General features: G+C 37.5%; 2 protein-coding genes across 2 annotated transcripts; one reads left to right on the top strand and one right to left on the bottom strand.

Annotated features, from left to right (window-relative positions):
* Positions 1 to 253: 253 nt before the first annotated feature.
* LOC134798633 (G kinase-anchoring protein 1-like) lies at positions 254 to 5,964 on the bottom strand. The gene is made up of 7 exons (XM_063770996.1): positions 5,835 to 5,964; positions 5,455 to 5,639; positions 5,075 to 5,188; positions 4,221 to 4,404; positions 3,488 to 3,793; positions 2,873 to 3,012; positions 254 to 426 (listed from the first exon to the last, which is right to left on the bottom strand). The coding sequence occupies exons 2-7, from the start codon at positions 5,605 to 5,607 to the stop codon at positions 340 to 342; spliced, it is 984 nt and encodes a 327-aa protein (XP_063627066.1). The 5' UTR covers positions 5,608 to 5,639; positions 5,835 to 5,964; the 3' UTR covers positions 254 to 339.
* Positions 5,965 to 7,441: 1,477 nt separating this feature from the next.
* LOC134798634 (leucine-rich repeat protein 1) lies at positions 7,442 to 9,651 on the top strand. Its single transcript, XM_063770997.1, has 4 exons — positions 7,442 to 8,090; positions 8,174 to 8,265; positions 8,522 to 8,676; positions 9,165 to 9,651. Exons 1-4 carry the CDS (start codon positions 7,520 to 7,522, stop codon positions 9,577 to 9,579), a joined length of 1,233 nt encoding a protein of 410 aa, XP_063627067.1. The 5' UTR covers positions 7,442 to 7,519; the 3' UTR covers positions 9,580 to 9,651.
* Positions 9,652 to 10,191: the final 540 nt, after the last annotated feature.

A 10,191-nucleotide genomic window follows, 5' to 3' on the forward strand; every position in this document is an offset into this window, starting at 1 on the left:
CAAAAAGTAGCTGAAAACACCTCGCGTAATTTGTGCACAACCCCTAAGTAAACTAAACTAAGAATAATATTAATGAAAATAATAAATAAAACATATTAAATAGGTTTTTTTATAATACTACATAAGTGCGTATCATATAATATAATATATGTATTTGCATTCTGAAGTTGGCAGTAAATGTATGATATATCGCAAGAATAGCAATATTAGCGATATGATATAACCATTATACAAATCAAGATAATAAAATTCGTTTCTGTAAATTAGGCATTTATTTCTATATCTTTTACTATCACTTTAGTTTTTTTAAATATATTTTATAAATTAATCAACCTCTTTTCAGGCATTCCCAGTACTTGATTCTTTTGTTATTAAGGCTTCGGCGGAAACGTCAAAACGTATGTTTTTCTTCTTCGCGTTATTTTTCTGAAACAATGTGTAAATCAGTGTGTAGCAGGGATGTTGCGAATATTCGCATCCGCAACCGCGGAACTTCCGCATTATTTTCAAAATCCGCATCCGCATAAAATCGATGCGGAGCTTAATGCGGATGCGGATGTCGAACAAGTCGGTATAGGAACGTCTTAGCGGCGGCGTAAGTGCTAGGTAATTTTGTCATTACCGATAACGAAATCGTCTAATTCGTCTAGATCCAGAAAAGTCGGCTAAGTTACTGTTTATTAAAAATAACCTATATTGTTGCTTAAATACTAAACGTTTCGTTTTCTTTTAAATAAAAATTACTACAATGTAATATTTGACTTTTTTAAGTACCTAATCTTGATATCCGCATCCGCGGATGTGAGCCTTTAAATATCCGCATCCGTATCCGCGGATGTCAAAAAATCTGCACCCGCAACATCCCTGGTGTGTAGTTCCAGAAGTCGAAGTGATTTTTTGACGCGTATGATTTTTAAATATACTGGTGCATTTTCAATCTTATAGATACTACTATAGAGTTTATATTTGAGACGAGTACAAACTACGCATTGAAGAGGGAAGTATTAATATCGACAGTAGTGTTGAGATAATGTACATTATCTCTGTGATTGTTATGCCATTTAGGTTTCTTGCTAAATTGGAAATTCTATAGCGTAAGTATTAAACAACCAATTTAGCTGGGACCCTAAATGGCGCAACAATCGCGGAGCGTAATGGTGATGATACTATTCCTATTCTAATTAGAGTGCTATCGTCTCTTGCTCGGTAATAAGGGTCAATTTTGATTGGCATCAAAGTAACACTATTATCCGGGTTTTAAGATATAATAATACATGTACGAACTCGGGGCACGAATACTAAATTGATGTTAATGTATATTTATGCATTTGCTCATTGAAGATCCTGTGTTACTGTAAAGGGGTTCGATATCACGTATAATATCGAGCCTCTTAAGGTAATGAACTCTAATAAACTCCACTTTTTGTTCGTGCCCCGAGTTGCAGATGTAAAGTGTCCTTCTATGGAACTTGCTAACTATGTAAACAAAAGTTACTGGGTAATTAATCATTCTTTGACAATTTCAATATGGCGGTTTGTTTACATAGTTAGCAAGTTCCATAGAATGACACTTTAGTGCAGCGGTCGGCAACCTTTTAGCAGCCAAGGGCCACATAGTAGTTAACGGAGGTGACGCGGGCCGTACTTTGTTATTATTTATGACTTTATGAGACATTGTCGTTTGTCACTATTACATACGAAATAGCCAAGGCGCCTCTCGTGCCGCAAGTGACAGATTCGCGAGCCGCATGCGGCCCGCGGGCCGCAGGTTGCCGACCGCTGCTTTAGTGCATAATTGTTTTCCATCGTATTTTCACGGGAACGTACGAACGTGTAAGTGCTATGTCAGTCAGTCGCGGTACAAAAAGTAGCATGACAAATACGAATGTTTCCGAGTAAATACGATGGAAAACAATTATGCACTACATATGTAGCACATATTGACTCAGATTTATAGTCGGGTCTATACCACCAATACCCACCACCACCACCACCACCAGCAGTACCGTCTTTACCATAAGGGCACACGGAGCCCGTGTCCAGGGCCCCCATCCTCAGGGGGCCCCAAAGGACAGACAGTAACAGTATATTTGATTACCCATAATAAATAGAAGATCATAGTAGAAAAATGTTAGTTTAATTCGTTTTCTTTACTTTCCAAAACGGCCCCAAATTCTTATGTGCCCAGGGGCCCCAGCTTAGTTTAAGACGGCCTGACCACCAGTAGTAATAGTATACGGGGACCAGTGAAACCTGTGTCGAAACATCGGTAAAGGTAATAAAATAAATTCGCGGTAGAGCCGTCTATAAATGTGAGTTAATATACATGGTGTTCACGAGGAACGCGAAAGATTTTAACCACGCATTTCTGAGGGCAAAAGAAGGTAAAAATGTAATATGAGCTTAGGTCAATCTCGCCAAAAAAAACATTTTTTTTTGTTTGGTTTTTTTCAATTTTTTGAATGTATTTAGTACATAAAAAGTAAATGTTATTGGTAAACATCTCACTTCAAATGGATTTTTACTTTTTTTTGTAAAACTTAGTTTTTGCAAAGTGTTACTTGTCACTTTTATTTAGACTACGTCCCATAGTAGCAACATCGCCATCAAACAGGCGTTTTGCACTATGTAACAATAAAAACTTGATGTATTTTTAATTGGTACTCACACTAGCCTGAACACTCTCCAGTAGATAAATCAAATATATGTGTTTTCATTTCACACAACACATATACCGGTAAATTGGAGGTAAAGCGGACCTGATTGCCAGTTTCTACACTTCACCACGGACATCTCATCACTTCAGAGCTACAGTCTACACACCACAATTATATCTGTAGCACACATACGGATATGATTGCAGAAATGTTACCTTATCTTTAGCCCTGGGGTCCCCGTTCTTGGAGCGCTCCTTCTCGAGGTCGGTGTGGAGGGACTCTATCTCGGCCGTCAGCTCGTCTTGGACGGCCCTCAGCCTTTCCACTTCTACCAATACTTCGGCTTTGTCTTTCACTGAAAAAAAAAGTCGTATGCGTTAATACTTTCAAAGACACGCCTATCGTGGGCGGCGCGTCATTGTGAACCTTGTAGGAATGCACGAAGGTTGATATTGGGGTGAGCCGCGCGCGTCAGTTGACGACTTTGGTGGTTAAATGGTTAAGGGTCGGTTGCACCGAGCCGTACATATAGAACCGGCCAAGTGCGAGTCGGACTCGCACACGAATGGTTCCATACCATTACGCAAAAAACAGCAAAAAAAATCACGTTTGTTGTATGGGAGCCCCCCTTAAATATTAATTTTATTTTGTTTTTAGTATTTGTTTTTATATCGGCAGCAGAAATACATCATCTCTGAAAATTTCAACTGTCTAGCTATCACAGTTCATGAGATACAGCCTGGTGACAGACAGTGGAGTTTTAGTAATAGGGTCCCGTTTTTACCCTTTGTCTACGGAACCCTAACAAGACCCATAGATAAGATACTTACTTTCTCCCTGTCCTAGTATACTGCATAACTTCTTATTTCTAGACTTGACTGTTAATAATTCTTTTTTCAAATTTATAACCTCCTCCTTTAGCGCATGTATCTCTTTATCTTTCTTTTCCAAAGCATCAATAAACTGTGCCTTAGATATATCCGGGGTGTGGTGACGAGTCTGTGATTTCACCCTGTCTATTATTTTGTCTTTTAATAATTCATTCTTTGTCTCTGATTTTACTCTTTCGAAGAACTCTGTGTCGTCTTTAGGCTTTTCACTTTTGGATTCTGTGGGTTTTTCGTCTTCTTGGCTTGCTGGAAATAGGTGAATTGTCGCATTAGTTCTCTTAAAGATAAGATTAGGAGTCAATAATACCAAATGTTAAATAGATATTAGAATACAAGTGATATTATTCCTATGGCATTTTGTCTGTATGCTTGGTTATAAGCAGTATTGCTTGGGTTGTTTATACATATTAAATGGTTTCATGAAATCTAATTTATGGGGATACACAGAATAAATAAGAACAAACATGTTTTTGGGCAAGTCTCACTTTGGGTCACTGAGCCAACGAAGTATGTTTTTGGACAAAAATAAAGAGTTTAAGACTCCATTGTTTTTAAATGACACGTCAGTGGCAGACAAGCATACGGCCCGCTTCGTGGCAAACGGTCAGTGTAGCCCATTGACGTAGCGTGTTACATGCGCGTTGCTGACCCTATTACTACTTTTAATGCTTACTTTTAGATTCATCACCAGCCACCATGTCGTTAAACTGGTCCAGGCTCATGACATTCTTCTTTTTTTGCTTCTTTGTGGATGTGCGGGCTGCTTCTTCTTTCTTCTTTGTATTTTCTGCTTCTTTTTTTATCTGCTGATAAACATCTTTCTTTTCTTCAAAGTCTAATTTTGAAAGTAGAATAGCCTGAAATGAATAGCCAGATTTGGCTTGACATCACATTCAACTACTGAGTAACATCTTAAATTTGTATTGTCATAATGATATATTTTCAATTTACACTAGAACCATCTAGTGATAAATACAATACAAAGATAAAAAGATAGTGACAATAAAAAGAATAAACCTTTCCAGGCGGCTTAGCACGGTCGCGTTTTTATCCCTTGTCACCATGCCTGTCACGTTCTAACAAGTATGTAAGTGCGAAAGGGACGCGCATAGTGATAGTCGATAAAAATGGAACCGTGCTGAGCCCGCAGGTTTGGAGTTGGGCCTTGATTTTCGGACTTGAACTATTACCACCTGTTACCACCAAGTTGATACCACTGGTTGCACCTAGGAATAGATTTTCCCATCTTGTACCCCCGGTAACATGAGAAAGAACTTGGTAACAAAACAAATGGGAATAACCCACTATCACTACACCTTATAAAACAAAGTCCCCTGCTGCATCTATCTGTTTGTGTATTTGTATGTTCACAATAAACTCAAAAACTACTGAACGGATTTTCATGAGATTTTCACCTATCAATAGAGGCTTCTTGAGGAAGGTTTAGGTGTATAATTTGTTGAGGTTTTGTGTAACCCGTGTGAAGCCGGGACGGATCACTAGTTCCCAAATAAAACAGCTGATTACCTGTTGGAGTTCTTCTTCAAAATTACCATCCACAAGTTGTTCATCCTTCTGTTTCCACTGTTCCCACTGGTTCGAAGTCTGAGCGGCCTGCTTTGGCTTCTTTTTTTTAGCCACCTGGACAATGGACAACATATCATCATCATTTTTCATTTTGATTGTAGTCAGGGGTACACACGTAATAAATGGCATCCCCGACCACGACAACGCGACTTATTGGCCACGCTGCTGGCATGTGATTACAGCCAATTATTGCCAGTGATTTTTTCAATATTTTGCTATGAAATAATTTCAGAAATATAAAACCACCTCAAACTTGAAATTCCGAGTAAAAACACAGTAAATTTCATAGAATACAACTCAATAAAAGATCACAAACTTACCTGAGTCTTAGCTGGGACAGGCTTTGCTTTTTTTGCAGGCTCGGCTTTTTTAGCAACGTTATTCTTGTTTTTCTTCTTCTGATCATCCGAGCAATAATCTTCGCCTTCCACCATAAGCCCCGCGAAGCGCGATTGAACAACGAGTCCGGCCATTTTTCAATTTATATTCTTAACAAATTGTAATACTGTAATGAAGTTTATATGGCATAATACGGTTTATATTAATAACATAGTGTTAACATAAATGAAAACTTGATATGAAACTACAGCAGAAAAACAAAATTAACACAAAAGTACATGAATTCTAAGAATATTCAGTCACAAATAGAGTAAATTTAAGAAACAAAATAATAATAAAAATACAGCGTTATAATACTTACTGGATAGCTTTAAACTATTGTTCCTTTTTCTTGTTATGTACGGGTAGAATTTAATCTTTAAAGTGTAAAAACAATGACGGCAAAGTCGGCAAACCGTAATTTGTAGACGCAAGGAATTGAAGGAATACTTGTTTCTTTTTTTTTTTTAATTTATTTCATGACCATGGATACAAGATACTTGTTTCTGTTGTTTCAGTGTTACCATACCATCTTACTCGTGTCTTAGATGGTTGATTTGATCAGAAATGAAATTGGCGTCAATCTCCAATTTTAGATTTATGGTGATATTAGAGCCCTCTAAATTGAAAAAATGCCCCAGAACGAAAATACTGGCCTCACAAATTGGTAGTCTTGCGTCCGCACCTCATTTTATCGGTAATATCGGTCATTATCGGCGGTTGAATTCGACGAGCCAAATTGGTATTTGCGTCCGCACCTCCTGATTCGATCGGGCAATTGAATCAGATTGGCGAAAAATTGACTAATACTAATACGCCTTAAATTTACGGTAGGGAATAAAAAAATGTGAGACTGTGACCAGGATAAACAATAATAGCGCTTTCGCTGCTACTCCTACTGAAGGATGCATAAGACTATCCCTTTCGGTCATTTCCCCCCATCCCTCATGCCTGACCCAGTTAAATACTAGATTCATAATTTTGAATTTTCTTGATTATGTGAATTAAAAAATTCAGAAAATAGAAGTAATACGTAATTTATTTGCCTAAATTTCAGTATTTCTTGCATATTCAGTTCATTTATAGATAATAAGCCCCCTCCAGACTATGAGCGTGAATCGCGGGCGAAGCCGCGAACGCGAGTGTGGCGTCCATTTCGTAGATTGTTCACGCCTTCGCGCCTTGTTCTCCGTTTTTTGTCGGTATTTCAACCCGCGTCAAAGGAGACGCGAAGCGCGAACTTGCAAGACTCCACATTACACACTATTTTGGCTCTTCTGTGGCAAGATAAATATTAATTCAAAAATCATAATAGATTATATTATATTAAGCAGCTATATTTTACGGTTTCACAAGAAAACAAAATGGAAAAACAGCTAAATCACGTATGATGCCATAGATAACTAACAGTTAAACTCGATCAGCTGATGCTTTTCCGCCATCTTGCCGCAAACCAAACAGCGAAATCGCCGTGAAGTGTGCGAGTGTGGAGTCATACGTCAACTTCGCGATATGTTCGCTTCGCGACGTCGCGCCGCGATTCACGCACATAGTCTGGAGGGGGCTTTAGGAACTAGGGCTTAACCGCGAAAATCGAAGTTCGCAAACTGCGGGCATCTTTTCTGTCACTTTTATTTTGTGTTATTATTATTTGTGCTAATAAACATTTCTTATTCTTATTCACTCTAATTACGCCTTCATTGGAGAAAAGAGAAAGATCCCCGCAATTTGAGAATTTCGGTTAATGCGGTAGCCCCCCAGCAAAGAATATAATACTCACTAGGCTTTAGACTTGCTTCAGACAGTCTAGACTGGTCTAGACAGACCTAGAAATACTGCAAAAATTGTATCTGTATCTGTTGTTACTGTCATTTTGACGTCTGTCAATTATGACAGTTTTGTAAGTTGCAGATGATCGGTGTTGGCGTTGGCGCGAGAAATTCTTTATTTACTTAGTTTTTGTTAATAAATGGTTATTTCTTGTTTATTTTAGTAATAAAATAAACAATGAAACTACAGTGCCAAGTAGAAGTTGTAAATAGACTACACAGTGCTTTAAATGTAAGAAAAAGTGGAAAGTATTTAAAATCAACTTTAGCCATCGGCAAGGAACCGAAATCTGAAACGGAGTACTTTATATTACATTTCTCATCAGTTAATAAAACTGGAACAAAGTACAGGGTCAAAAGTATAAAGCAAGTGTTCGTAAAATGTCTAAATGAGGGTAAAGCTACGATAAGATTTGAGGAACCTCCGCACGATTTGTGCATCAAAAGTGAGACTATACAATTGAAGTGTTTTATGCGGATACTCAAGTCGTGTATAACGGGGGATGCAAAGGACCTACAGCTTGGTACTTTGTCAAGCATAAGTGTGACTTCTAAGGACAATGCACCCACAAAACTAGTTATTCATGACCGCAGTGAATTCCCTGTGAAAGGTCTTCCACGAACATTAGAATCTCTGCATATAAATGGGCTTGGTTTGTGTAACTTTAGAAGAGATATATTGTTACTGAAGCTTCTTACAGTACTTGATTTAAGTAATAATGAAATTGACAAGATACCTCCAGAGTTTGGTAAATATTTTTTGTGGTTTTCACATAGATTTTAAAATGTAAACTTTGAATATTGACTAAACTACCATTATTTGTCTTTACAGGTAGAATGCCTAACTTATGTGAGCTGTACTTGGCCAGTAACAAACTAGGAACCCAGAAGGAAATAAATTGGAAGTGGTTATTTGGACCTCAGGTAAACTTGTATACTTAATTTTTAACTATTACTAGTCTGTCTAAGCTAACTCTGCACCAACTTGGCAAGTGAGTGTGAATGTGCCACTATAAACATCAAATTTCTGTTTGTTGCTGTATCTTTTACTGAGGTATGCCAATAAAGAGTATTCTATGTATGTTTATAGCAATACTATCACACTTTGTTGCCTACTCACCCAGACAGAGATGGACTCTACATTTATGATTTTTGTATTGACCAGCAAACATTCTCACAGATAACTAAATCACTGAAACTATTGGACCTTAGCAGCAACCAGCTGACGCAGCTACCAAAGGCAATTTGGAAACTACAAAAACTAGTAACTCTCAAACTGGATAATAATCAGCTGGAAAAACTACCAGGACCTATTGGGCGAATTAGCACATTAAGGTAATAGTAACTATGTTAACACTTTCGGTGCCGAGCGCCCCATTTCCAGTACAAAATGAACACACACACACGTTCTTGTCAGTGAATGTGTTAAGATTGTTAAATATTGCAATTAGAGCAATCTCTACAAAGAAATGACCTCAGTCATCAAATCCAAAACTAATAATATTAATAAATTTAAAATAAAAAACTGTTAACAACAAGTTGCATTCATCAACCGACTTCAATTTCATAGAAGGAGGAGGTTCTGTATTCAGTTGACGCTATTTTTTTTTTATACGTTCACCAATTACTCCAACATCCGTAGTCCAATTTGAGTAATTCTTTTTTTGTTCAAAAGGAGTTACCTCCAAGTTGGTCCCATATCATTTTTTAATAGTTGGGTCCCTGTACACTATTCAATGTTGCATACTTTGTTTTTTAAGAACCTATTTTAATAAAATGCTGTTGAATTTGTTATTATTAACATTCTATTTTAAATGTTTCAGGTACCTAACCATATCAAGAAATACACTGAGCTCACTACCATGCAGTCTAATGCAGTGTAATTTGGAATACTTTGACATCTCCGCTAACAATTTCAATAATCACATACAAAACCCAGAATTCAAGCAGCACTCACCATGGGACTTCTATGTCGGCAGTTTAGTACATTTAGTGTCAAAAGTGGTGCTGAAACATAGAATGTTCTACGCACCTAATATAATACCATGGACTCTTGTGGAATTTCTAGACAATGCAAATATGTGTGTCTGTGGAATGCCTGTGGTGAATGATATGTATTTTAGGAATAAGGAGTATGAGCTTAAAGACTTTTTCAGAGTTGTGGTGTTTGACAATAACAGGACTAGTACTGTTGCATTTGAGTGTTACTATTGTTCTCCTAGGTGTTTTAGCAGATAATTGACTGATTAAATTTAGCTTTTTAATACAAGCTTTTATTTAACCTCTTCTCTGTGTTTGATATGGATCATAACCAAATTTGTAATTTTTTTTGTCAAGAAAAATACTACCACACACAATACCACAATATGAAATAAATATGAAAGCAAAATTGTAACTAGTTTACTATATCCAATTGAGCTGAAATTAACTAACTTTGGTGAAAATGAAATGTTATGGTACCATCAGGCTGGCCTGATGATGGAACCCTAAAGGCCTGTCTCCATATTGCGCGGCAAACTATCGAACATTGGCTCGCGAGGCAGCCGCGCGCAATTGATACCCGGTTGGCTCGCGAGCCATCGAGTTGGCTACCGGGCCAACCCGGTATCCATTGCGCGCGGCTGCCTCGTGAGCCAATGTTCGATAGTTTGCCGCGCAATATGGAGACAGGATAAGATCAATTGGCGAGTAAGTAGGAACTCTGTAATTGTGATAAACCACACTTTCATTGAATTTTGGGCTTGTTATAATGGTCTTAATGGGTATTAGATAACTGTTTGAAGAAAAGTACCTACTGTTATAATAAAAGCTTGTATTGAATTCTTTTTATAAACTTTATTAACTTATTTA

This window comes from Cydia splendana, chromosome 17 (assembly GCF_910591565.1).
Source record: "Cydia splendana chromosome 17, ilCydSple1.2, whole genome shotgun sequence".
NCBI lineage: Eukaryota > Metazoa > Arthropoda > Insecta > Lepidoptera > Tortricidae > Cydia > Cydia splendana.